At 37.2% G+C, this 12,537-nt stretch overlaps 1 protein-coding gene across 4 annotated transcripts in view; it reads left to right on the forward strand.

Annotated features, from left to right (window-relative positions):
* The first annotated feature begins 2,330 nt into the window (after positions 1-2,330).
* The window catches only part of dnajc13 (dnaJ homolog subfamily C member 13), an 83,112-nt gene continuing 72,905 nt past the window's right edge, over positions 2,331-12,537 (forward strand). For all 4 annotated transcript variants that reach the window (XM_088643728.1, XM_088643725.1, XM_088643726.1 and 1 more), the window contains exons 1-2: positions 2,331-2,476; positions 12,002-12,082. In XM_088643728.1, coding sequence (XP_088499854.1) covers positions 12,015-12,082 — 68 coding nt within the window. In that variant the 5' untranslated portion in view covers positions 2,331-2,476; positions 12,002-12,014. The remainder of the gene's footprint in view (positions 2,477-12,001; positions 12,083-12,537) is intronic.

Genomic DNA, 12,537 nt, shown 5'->3' on the forward strand with positions numbered 1-12,537 from the left:
CTGGTTTATTTGTTCAAAATGTTTGCACTTTGTTTTGTTAACAATCTTCCATTTCACTTGTTATTACTTCCTGTAAGTTGTCTTGTTGCTGAAAATGACTGCTTCACTGTCTTATGTTACATGTGTACTTCAATAATATTTTTCTTACCTGCTCTCAAAACTTTCCATTTAATTTCAATTGTCATATATTGCCCATTTCTGGAAACAAAATTTAGTAACAAAGCAGCATCAAGAGTGTTGTCTAATACCCTTAACCTTATCTGATAAAAAAATGTACCTATCTTGCTATCTGTTGTCACATGTCTTTTAAGAAAAGCTCTCAGTAAAATGCAGAGTTGATGCACTTCTTGATGTTACACTGTTTCCTATATTTAAGCCAATACTGATTTTAAGGATCAACCACTCAGTTCTCATTAAGTTCTCTTGAATGTTACTGAAAATACTTGACAATACAAATCTGTATATACAAATATTTGACAGTCAAATATTAAAAGACTAACAAAATGTTAATAGTTTGTACAGTACAGTTCACTAGGCTCTTCAAAAAACATTCAGTTAGCTTATATACACTATCATTGAGCCTTCTTATTTTTCTTTATATGTCAAAGTCATGTAACCTTACTTCATTATTTTCCAGCGGGAATAATTTTGACACTTTCAAGAGAGAACACTAAAATCATCATAGCACTATCATATCCTCCATGACATCCTACCAATATATCACTGGGTGTAATTGAATCAATGTATTTTCCCTGTCCCATGAAATGTAGAGTATCTAACATGAATACTAAGAAAAAATCTACTGCAGGTTGTATGTTGTGCCTATGACTTCTGAAGAGAGTTCAAATCCTCTGATTTGACTGAGGGGATTGGCTTTTTTGCATAGCAGGTTTGATGCTCGTTTAAGCTGTGCTGTTCAGACAGTCAAAGGCCTGGGAAGGCAATCTGAAAATGCGGTATCACCACATATTTATTAACATGATTTTATTTGCTTTTACTAATCCAGGGATTTTACATTAAGTGTTAGTACAAGAGAAATAATAGGTCAAATATAAAGCAATACTTGCAATGTAAGTGCCACACCAAAACTATATTTATATATAGTAATAAGCAATATAACAATAGCAAGTACATACAGTCAGGTACTCAGATACAAAGCAATAATGATATAGTATGTGCAACAAGTACATACTTGAATGACAGCAGTATTGAGGCTACGGAATTGATACAGGGTTGCTACCAACTGGTAGCAACAATTAAGTCTGAACCCTACAAATCCCATCAGACTTAAGGTTAAGTGAAATTAACAAATGTAACCCCAAAGCAGAAATCAATTAGATTTTGAACTCAGCAGAAGCAAACACCAAAAGACACAGCGTTTCTCTAAGACCAGGGTTGGGAAAGTCTGATCTACTGTAGGTAATCTGTGGATTATTTTTCAACAGAGATTCCAGTGGTTTTCCGTGATCCTGTAAACCTGCATTGTTATTAATGAGAGTTGCATCAGTCCTCGGTCTGAGGCTGGTTGTTCTGTAGAGCTTCCAGAGTGCAAGAGTGATATACAGTAATAGCAACAGGTTTTGAAGTACTGTACATGTAGCCAACCTCTCTACAATGTGGCATGAGGGTTGTATTAGGTGATTCCAGGATGGGAATAGCCCATGAGCGTAGTTCCAAAAACTAGGGACTATCCAAAAGAAAACCCTTCTAGTTATGTTTTTTTTTCTTAAAAAGGAAAAATCAGATCTAAATTTGAAAAAAGGAGGAACAGATTAGTGAAATTCATAGGACACAATGAAGAGAAGATATAATATTTATATATGAAGAAGCACCTTTTTCACAAAAAAACAAAACAAAGCTGTGAACAGATTGGAAAGTGACAGGCATGTCTTATAATTTGTAAAGATGGACAATTCATTGTAAGTCAACCACCAATAAGACCTCCTGGAAACATTTTTTACAAGGCTGAAAGTGAGAAGCAAATATACTAACTACTATCTCAGGGAACTATCACCACTATTTTTGGGAGGGGTTGATAAAATCGTTAAAAGAAAGTTGATAGTCATAATGCGTTTCAGTATAACAAAGCGTCAGGTTGGAAATATTTGACACGCATTTAGTTTTACATAATCATGTACATTGGGTTTAAGCATCATGACCAAAGGAACTGAACCAATTTACAGTACATCAACAACCTACGGATTAAGGAATAATATCCACAACTATCCATATGTAATGAACGAGGCCTTTAGACTTGCTGACTTCTCCGACTTCCTGTCCTCACAATCAGCTGACAGTCCCATGACAAGCTGGGCGGGACGCATGCGCATTAGCCTGCTTGTGGCAGAGGGAAGATGGCAGCCTCCTGAGTGAGAGCGCAGAGCCGATGCCAAGAACAGGATAAAAAATAATAGCCATTCACGTTGGAGGGGGGCAAAAGCACAGAAATCATTTGCAACTGATATCAGCATTCCAGGTAAAGAAGCATAGTCTGATGGATGACATTAGACGACCAATGCGTTCGATTTCAACTTGCTTTACCTTTTTGATGTCTAGTTTAGCACTGCAGCAGATTGTGTTGAACTGGTGACAGTCCGGACTTAGCCCTGCTTAGACTCTACAGCACCTTTAATAATAAAGGCCTGCTTTGCTTTAGGAGTCTGCGTTGGCAAATCGGATGTTTTTTTTCTGAGCTTATTCCGCAGATCAGTTTTCGAAACACCCGTGTGACCAAATGTTTTAACAATTTACCAGCGAAGCAGTTTTTACTTTCGTCGAGTATGAACGAAAGCCATGTCATGTCACTCGCTAGTTTGAAAACTGTTTTAGTTCTTTATAGTCTTCGGGTATCGACTGTACCACTAGAGCAAGATACATTTATTAGCATACATTTAATGCTGTTCTGTACCTTCTTGTCAGCTGATTTGAGTGTTTTGAAGGCGGCAGCACTTTTTCGTTAACTGATCAGGAAAGCAAGAAAGTGTTAGGAAATGGTTTGGGATCATTTCATATGTATCGCTTAAAAAACATAGTATAGCTGTTATTGGGGTCATTTGCCAAATGAATAGTAGTTGTGGTGTGATGCGTAATAATTTGCGTTTTTTTCTATGTAGTGACGAAGCTTATTTGAAACCTATACACAAGTGAACATCCTTTAGCACTTGAAAGTCTTGGACGTTAATATGTCAAATATAGCACCCACTAACTTCCTCCGTTAAACAAAACCTGTGATCCATTTGCGTCATTCAGAATGAACTTTAAATGACAATGTGTTTCTATTTTATTTTGTTTCCTCGTCCTGCGTTTGTGTTTTGCTTATTGACTAGAGAGCGCTGCTTGATTGTAACAACAACACCGATATTGCTGGGCGTACTTGCGATAATAATGCAGCTTCTTTAAACTTTTTAGAAGCGAGAATGTGTCACGGGCCTCAAGAAAATTTGGCAGGACTGAATATTCACACAAAAAAATACGTTATTGCTTTATGCTAAGAAATTTAGATGTTTTTACTTTTTCTGAAACGGTTTTAATTCTCTTTAGTGTTCCAAGTGTGTAGCGTATGTCCGTTGTGTTTTGTAATACAAAATGAATAAAATTGTATGAATCTCCTGCTTTCATTTGTACACAAAGCAGAAAAATGTAAGGTATTTGGTTTCGATGCACAAGAGAGCATTATGCAAGAAAATGCTAAGGTGTTTCAGGTACAAAAGCATTTCAATTTTGTACCTCTGGTTCAGGCATGTACAGTAATACAGTATGTACTGTATTTAGAAAATATAGGGAGAGTGACCAGTATTTGAGTCTGATAGCGTTGTGTACAGAAGAAGCATGAATTTGATCATTTGAGTTTCCAAGAAAAAAGAGACCGACCAGTTTTCAAGATGTGGACATGCTGCACATCATCAAATTGTCAGACTAAGCATGTTACTTAATTGAAGTGACAGTTGGCAATTCCAAGTGCTGTATTGCCCAGTGCCTATGTTCTAGGAAGATGCTATACTATATCTGGCCACAACAGAGATAAGCTTATTCTGTTTTATCTTTTCAAGTGGGACCTTTTGGAAGGAACTTTCTTTTTCAAAGTGATGTCGGCCTGACAATATATTGATCTTCAGTGCTTTAATGGTTGTACGGCACTTCCCATACTTCTGTCTGCCAGCACTGGTCAAGTGCAGAATTGAACTTCATTAAATTGCTGCGTTAGATGGTAGTTAATTGAGGCTTGCCATAAAAGGTGAAGGAGAAAACACTTTATACCTGTTGCAAAATACTCAGATTTAAATTGTAACTCAGCAGAAGTTGTAAAGTGCGGACTGAACAGAATGTTTCCCATAACCCTATATGTAAAAGGAGGTCCCGTTTCTTTGTGCAGTATTTGGGTGATACCAAGAGACTTGTTTTATTAACAATATCAACAACTATGGCAATAATATTTATTTTAGAAGTTCTTCACTTGTGAAAGTTATGCTGTCATTGCAGATATATGGAGAGTGAGAGATGTTTTTGGAATGCCTGTTTTTTTTTTGTTTGTTGTGAAGAAGTGAACACCTGTACAGGAAACACCAGACATGCTAGAATGATGAATTTGATACTGTACTTCGAGTGGCCTTGAAATATGAGTACCCTGGTTTTCAGAATTTGGAGACTTTGTGGGGGGGGAAAGCAGTTTCATAGTTAAAATGGAAGAAAAATACTGATTTAAGAAGTGTCATAGACAGCTGTTTGGTGGATTTGTCAGCTTCCTTGTCAGCTCTTCTTTGCTGTTGAATACGGTCATCACTGTAGGAAGTTCTGTAATTTTAACTCAACCCTATTTTCTATCTGTTCAACATTTTATGAAAGTGATTTTGTGTTACATGCATATTTTTTTAAACAAAAGTGAGAAAAAGCAGAGTTCGAGGCTTTATTTTCAGCTGCAATTAAAAAAATGTTATAAACAGGAAAAATGCATCTTGTAGATTATTAAGCGACAAAGGTAAAATTCAAGCAGTTTTCTCAACACCCAACTATGCAGAAACTTAAGACAAATATATTTTATTTCATAATGTGTGGTATATCTGTAGACTTAAAAGGGAATTATGTACCAGACGTTGTCATTATTAAGGCCATTGAACATCAGATAGATGTAAGGGTTAAAGTTGTGATAGCAGTGCAGATGAGTTTTCAGCTGGAGTTAGCAATATTGGCACTTCCCAACTTAATTGCTTTACTCAGAAGGTTTGAAAAATGGATATTGTGTTGCTGTGCGTATGTTGCTGCCCTTGGGCCATAAGGAAAGTAAACTTGGAGAGAGTCACAGATGATCAGAGGAGGTTCGCAGTCGTTTACTTGAGTTAATTAGGTTCAGAGTAAATAATTAAGACTGTCGTATTAAAGAATAAACATTCAGCTGTAACTGGACAATTCCTAATGAGGTCATTAAGAAAGCATCCATAGAAATGTACATGAGCGTAATCACAGCAGCAGGAATATAGGCAAGAAGGAAGGAAGAGAAAGAGGACAGGAAGCAAAGAAGGAAGGTTATCGAAGCTGAGACATAGGAGAGTTCCTTTTTCCTTTTAGAATCAAATACTGCTCAGGTAATCTGAACACTGTAAAGAGTACCGGACTCTGGAGTTACAAGAGAACCAGTCTAAATTATGGTAAGGACTTCTGATTTCCTATAGTGTGTATCTATACTGGCATCTGTATTTTGGAGAGATTTTGTCCTGCGTTGGATACATTTGCTTAGGACATTTTTCTGTCATTGGCCTGTTAAGATATTTTGTGGTTTACTTTGTGGTGGTTTATAGGCACAGAATTCTGGGCTTCTTAAGGTCTAAAGTATGTTTCTGAAACCCACTGATTGTACAAATCTGTATATAGGGTAACTGTAAATATGGGGTAATCAGATCAATTATCAGATCGGTGCCGGAAAATAAAAGAATACACTTGCTGTAAACGCCTGGCTTTTTCCTGCCCTGTACTTTTGTCGCAGCACACCTACCATTTCATTAATAGTTCCAGCCAGTGAATTACAGCAGTCTTCTGGACCACTGAGCAAGCAGCATTTTGCCTTAGGGTTTTCTGTGTTGGATACTCTTGGGTACAATGAGACCATCCCTGTTCCACCAAACAGGCTTCAGCTATAAAATGCAGTTGCAAAATGTTAAAACTTTTAAAAAAGAATTTTGCAAAGCTATATCTGCAGATGTCACCCAAAGGAAATGGCAGTTGGCAATTACTATTTAAGCAGGAAAGTGACGTTAAATGAAATGTATACCTTTCATAAGAATTAAAGACTAATAGATAATTTTGTATTTGTGCTGAATGATTGTACAGCTTAAACTGCCAGGTGAAACCCCATCTCACATCCGAAGTCGCAGAAAGAGTTATGGGTCGATGCATCAGTGCTGAAAATAACACTGTCATCACAGCCTGAGAAGCTGTAGTCTGAGATCTATAAAAGTGAAATTTATCAGCCTGTGGTGAAGAATGGGGCTCAAAAAACAGGAGAGGCACAGTTCCCCCAGGACCAAGGCTAGAAACCACTGGCACACAATACAGGTAACTAATCGGTAGTTTTTTTTCCGAGTGGATAGCAGCTTAAGTGCCAAAGGAAGTTTGACTGCACATTTATAAAATGTTCGTTGAACTTGTAGAACTACTTTTAAAGCATTGAAGAACAATGTTGAATTCCCTACATATCAGGAACTAAGCTTCATGAAAAGCTTTCTACAGGAAGTAGATTTTTTTCACATCAAAGTGTAGAGGGTCAACATGTTAGTAAATCTTCTCAGCTAATTTGTAAATAACTAAAACAAGATGCCAAACAGAACTGAGGGTGTCCAGGGTGCCCTAATCCTGCCACTTTTTAAAGTTCATGAAGACTTGCTGAGAAGAACAACAGCCTCTTTCTTAAAAGTTGAAAAATGGGCAGTTTTTCTTTTGATGCCTCTGATTTTTGTCATTGCCAATTAAAAGCGATCAGCTCACATCTACAGCCCTCGTATTGGCACAGGAGTGACTGTGGCGTTTTGCGCATAATTTGGTCATTCAGACATTTGTAGGTCTCGTAGAGAGCACTGCCAGCTTACAAGGTGGCTGCCTAGCAAACCACAAGGTTCTGAGTTACATGTCAAGTAGTGGCAGCCCTGGTTGACTGAACCTATTGAACCGTGCGTGTTGGCCTTTGGGGAATACTGGTTGGTTCTACTTGGTTAACGACAACTCGGATGAAAACTAGTGATGCCTGAACTGTAAATTAAGACTTTTGTAGTTTCAACCACCAGGGATGCTCTTCCACATTTTAATATTGTTTCAAGAAATACAAATACAAAGCCGCACACATTTAAACCACATAACATATGACATAATGTATTTTAAACAGATGTTGGCTTGTTGAATATGCAAAAGCAGGTTGCGTCTTTTTTCTTTTGTTGCTTACTTAGAGCTTTTTATTTCAATAAATACTATGTATTGCTTTTTATCCCCCCAGTTATTTATAGATATGGAATTCTATACACTTCATCCGCTACTGAAGTAAAGCAGCCACTAGGATGATGTCCCAGCAGCCCCTCTGTGCAGTAGATCAGGTAGATGAGTGAGAAATTGCTTCACTAGTTGAATTCACAGGGAACATAGGTAAGACAGATCAAGCCCACAGTGGAATTTAGCCAGGACAGCAGAGTTAAGACCTTACCATTGAGTTCAGTGCCATGGGATCTTCAATAGCAAAGGAATCAGGACCTGGGTTTAATATTTCATCTGAAGGGCAGTATCTCCTGTATCATAATCCTGGTCCAAAGGGAAGAATAGGTGTGTGGGGAAAACAAAAATCCACGTAATGACTCACATGAGAAAGATGTACAGTACCTGAATATCCAAATCTGTTTTCACATATAAACCCACCGTTCACATGAAAATGTAAATTGGCTTCTCCCATGACAGCCTCAGGTGTGCGTGTCTGGGAGGGATCAGCTGGAGTTCTGCCATGGAGATCTGTATATAGATGGAATGTGCCGTTTCATTTTATACCTTCAGGTTAAGTTGCATGTTTTCTATTTAATTATTGAAATGTGAGGTACATTAGTCAGACTTGTTCCCGGTTAAATGAAAGTCTGCATCATCAGTGAGGTAAAAAATGATATGGGTGAGATCAGTTAAACAAGATATGAAAGAAGAAAGCACAAGGGAATTCCAAGCCACAGTTTTATCAAAGCCATCAAACAATGCACTTTTAGTAATAATAACCAGATGGATTTCAGTGGGCTTTTCTCATGTTTATGTTCTCTGGGTGAACTGCTGTTCCTGGTGCATTTTTCTGCAAAACAGCACAAAATCTGGGCACATGGCTAATTTGCATATGAAATCCATCCTTACTCCTTCATTTGCATGATGTCTGGTCTTCCGAACTCCAATGGGAGCGTCTCTTCCATGTGCAGTGTACGGAGCTCATGTGAACTCTGAAGAGTGTTTCGTGTGATTTTCCCTTTGACTCAAGAGGAGCTTGAACTCCACCAGTGTTGGTTGCTTACTCCATGTTGCGAACAAAAAACGGGGCCTTTTGGAATACAGACTGAACCCTGTATCCCACCTGTGTGTCAGTACTAACTGTGACTAGCATTCCACGGACAGCTGCACACAATTGAGTGAGCACTGCTAGGTTTGGGCTGGGTCCTTGGTCTACTGTCAAACATTGACCCTGTTGGCTTGCTAGGCACCTGTGATCTTGTGGTGTTAGCAACAAGAGGCTACTGTACGGCAGGCCTCCTACTGAAAGAATGAGCCATAAGCTGGACAGTGTGGATTTTGCATGAGCTGGGGCACAGTCTGCATCCCCCTCAGGCTGCTATGCAGCATAAGGCCGGATTAATTAGCAGTTTCTAGGTCCAGACTTGAGAGGATGAAAAGAAAAATAGCAGCTTTCCAGGGATAATTAGGAAGAAGTGGTTAACAGATGGATTTAGATAAGTAACCTCACTCTATTCATCAGTAATGTGCTTTTGTATTGTGTGTCTCAGCATACTCTTCATAGAAAGATGTATTATATTCATTGTGGTGAAATGGTTAATTATTAACAGGTAAAATGAGCAGTAAGAGAAGATAGCCCAGAAAAATAGATAATAGATATAGCATGTGATAGACTACATAACTGTAGAGTACAAACTGTACACTCACTGCTCCTTTCATCTGCTGTTAAAGCTCTGGTCTGTTTATCAAAAGGACTTGTCCAATGTATAGATTTTTTTTTAAATTCTGCTTGCTTTGGAGCAAACCTTTTGTTTCTGGTCTTTTACTTTTGTTACTTCTCTCATGAAGTATCATTGTGAAAAGCAGCGCAGTACGTAGCACGTGTTTCCTGACTAAGCGGTCCTGTCATAAACCACTAATTAGCATACAACAGTCAGAAGCTCTTGTGACATGCATTAGTTTCCTGCTTTCTGGATGTCAGTCTGCAGTGCTGCACACTAAATTGCTCATTACCTCAATTATACCTCATTGCTATAACGATGCTTGTAGGTCTAGGTATGTTCATCAGCATTAGAGTGTCACATAGTATCATGTAATATGTTGCTGAAATAATACCTTTTCATTTAAAAATGAGTATTGATTGTCCTGTACATTGTAGATCAAAGAGGCCAAGTAATTTTAATTTGCTGTTTATATATTTATCCTTATCCTATTGAAAATGAATGAAAATATGGTGCTGTAATTATTTTTGTGATTTGTGGCTGATAATTGTGGTATAGTTGTGCCTTTAATGTTACTTTTAAAGTGTTTATGTTTTAGACGTTTTTGTTATTTTGCAGAAGAATTGCATCTTCCTTTTTAAGATGGAAACGAATGTTGGTCATGACAGAACACTAATCGTTCAGTAGCATGATAAAATAACCCTTTGCAATGAGTTCTGGTCTTTACTTACATTGTGTCACCTGTATCAATTTGCAGGTCATTGGGGAGTTAAACTGAATATGTGTGAAAAAATTCAAATGGGACACAAAAAACATGAATGTTATAAGTTGTACAAAATAAGATATATTAAGAACGTTCCTGTCGCTTGCATAAACTGCTTACATGTTTTCCTCTCTTAGATTTCTTTTACCATCTTATTAATGAGGCCTTTTAATAACAAAACTTGTGATAGCCACTAATCTTTCTGTCAAGGAGTCATAATGTATGCAGAGGTGAACTGTTGTATTTACTGTGATCATTTTATTTTGATACTGAATATTCCTTTCAGAGCAGGAGGTGGTTATTATGTAGGTTCCCAATTTGTATACAGTTGTGTGTACGTGTGTAGATCTTTTTCTGTTTATGTTTGTGGTGTTGGGCTGTTGCACACAGATAAGGGTTATCTGTTATTGCCTGCAAGACACCTTACCTGCCTTGTGTAAAGTTTTGTGTGCAAAAACAGTATATTTGTAAGATTTTTACTTTCAGTACTGCCAACAGACTGCTTTCTGGTTTGAGCATAAATGATTCTTACAGTTTCATCACAAATACCAAATTCAAGATAAATTAATTTTGATACATTTTTCTAATCACAGTCTACTTTCTGTTGTTAATCAGGGATACGTCTTTGTTCATAACAAGCCACCAAGCATTTTTTCCACCTCCTATGAAGAGCTGAACTAAGTTTGCACTCACCCTTAAGGGAAAGACGGTGATATTCCATTTGTCAGTCAAATACAGAATGTTAGTGGAATAGGAGAATTCCATGTGAAAGCAGAGTGTTCAAAATATTTTTATATATGCCCTTTTCCAAAATTCTGGTTGCTTTATGTTCCCAATACTTTACCATGTAAATGCAGTCATTGTTCCTAATGCCAAGGTGATTTTATCCCCATGATAATGTTGGAAAAGTTTTATTGTTGTCGAATGCCTTTTCTCATTTGCTACTACTTCTGTCTTATAGCTGGAGTTTGTTTTTCAATCAACAGTTGAATTTGGATAGATACTGTGAAAGTTGCATGGATTGTATTTTGGGAATGTGAGCTACAAAAGGTCAAAGTCAGTTGCTGCTTAGGGCTGTTTTTTTCAACAGGAAACTGTGTGAAAAGATCACGGTATTCTGGCAAGTTTTTAGATCCTGGTTACAGCTACTTCCTCCTGTTTTTGTGTTAAGATCTTCTTTTCATATCTTTAATATGATTACTGTGATTTCTTAGACAACGTTTTTTTTAATACAGTCACAGTTTAAAAATGCGATTTAAAGTACAATGGCCTTTTATTGCAGCTGAAAACAATGTTCTGAAATCTACAGTATGTAAAGGTGGAAACCTATTTTATAATGTACAGGAACTGCTTTATGGAATGATTAAGGTCTATTCATTTTGTCTACATGATTGCAATTTCTTCATGCAAAGGACAGATGATTAGCTCTATGCAGAAGAAAAATGAACCCATGTTTTGCCTTAAAGCTTACCCTATAGGGAGATTGGCTTCTACTGCCTTAAAGCATTCTTAGAAAGTATCTCTGTGCTTTGTCAGACATACACTTGGCAGAAGTGGCAGATAAGCATGTTGCTTTTGGTAATCTATGTATTACATTTTATAGTGAATCCTTTGTAAATAATAATCTATGATTGATTAGTTTAATTAGGTGGGATATTTTTTTGGATTTTTTTTAATTGTAAAGGCCTATGATTAGTGGCATATTTGGGTTCATCTGGAATCCACATCTGGATTGGTGTTTAGTGTTATTAATGTTCGATTTACGTCTGCAAAACTTGTTACAGGAGGAAAAAAGCTGAATGCAAATTTGAGACTTGCATTTGAGGGTGAAGAAGTGGGAAAGTGTTCACTCTAGTGAGGTTTTTGTTCAGAATTTTGTATTAAAATGCAAATTTGTTCTGTAACATTCATAAAAGAGCCCAGTTTTGACTCACTGTCCCACTATAACTATTTTAATTTCTTAAATAATTTTCTGCCTTTGTGTAATTTAAAATGTAGTTCCATACCGATTTAATCAAATTTAACTTTTGAGTAAATCTTTCATATGCTGTTTTTTTGTTTTTAGGCCTTGCTGGAAGATGAATATCCTCAAAGACAATAAAGACTTAGCCTGTTTCTACACAACAAAGCACTCCTGGAGGGGAAAGTAAGTGTTTTCTTCTGTTTTTAGCTTATGTATCTTAGTTCTTAGAACGTAGCACTCTGTGCATATATGTCTTTAGGATAAATTTAGATATTAATTAAATGGTTGGTGTGATTTTGATTAATTGATGATTAGTGACTGACTGTGATACACTTGAATGACTCTGTTGCACACGCATTAGTGAGAGAGTTGATTGGCCACAGGTGGTGGAGTGATTCAACCTTTTGAATGTCAAGCATGGTGCAAATCAAAAAACAAAAACGCAGAAATAAACCCCACTTAGAAGGATAAGAACGTCTTCATCTCATCAGTATATTGGAGCAACACACTGCCAATAAAGCCAAGTCCGGTTTACCAATTGAGGTTTTGTGGGGAGCCCCCGATGGTATGTCCGTATGGTATAGATATGCAGAATTATATGCTGATTTTTTGTGCAAGGTAGCAGTTGATGTTGAGAT

The sequence above is a fragment of the Lepisosteus platostomus genome, chromosome 8 (genome assembly GCF_059453375.1).
Source record: "Lepisosteus platostomus isolate fLepPlt1 chromosome 8, fLepPlt1.hap1, whole genome shotgun sequence".
Classification (NCBI taxonomy): Eukaryota; Metazoa; Chordata; class Actinopteri; order Semionotiformes; family Lepisosteidae; genus Lepisosteus; species Lepisosteus platostomus.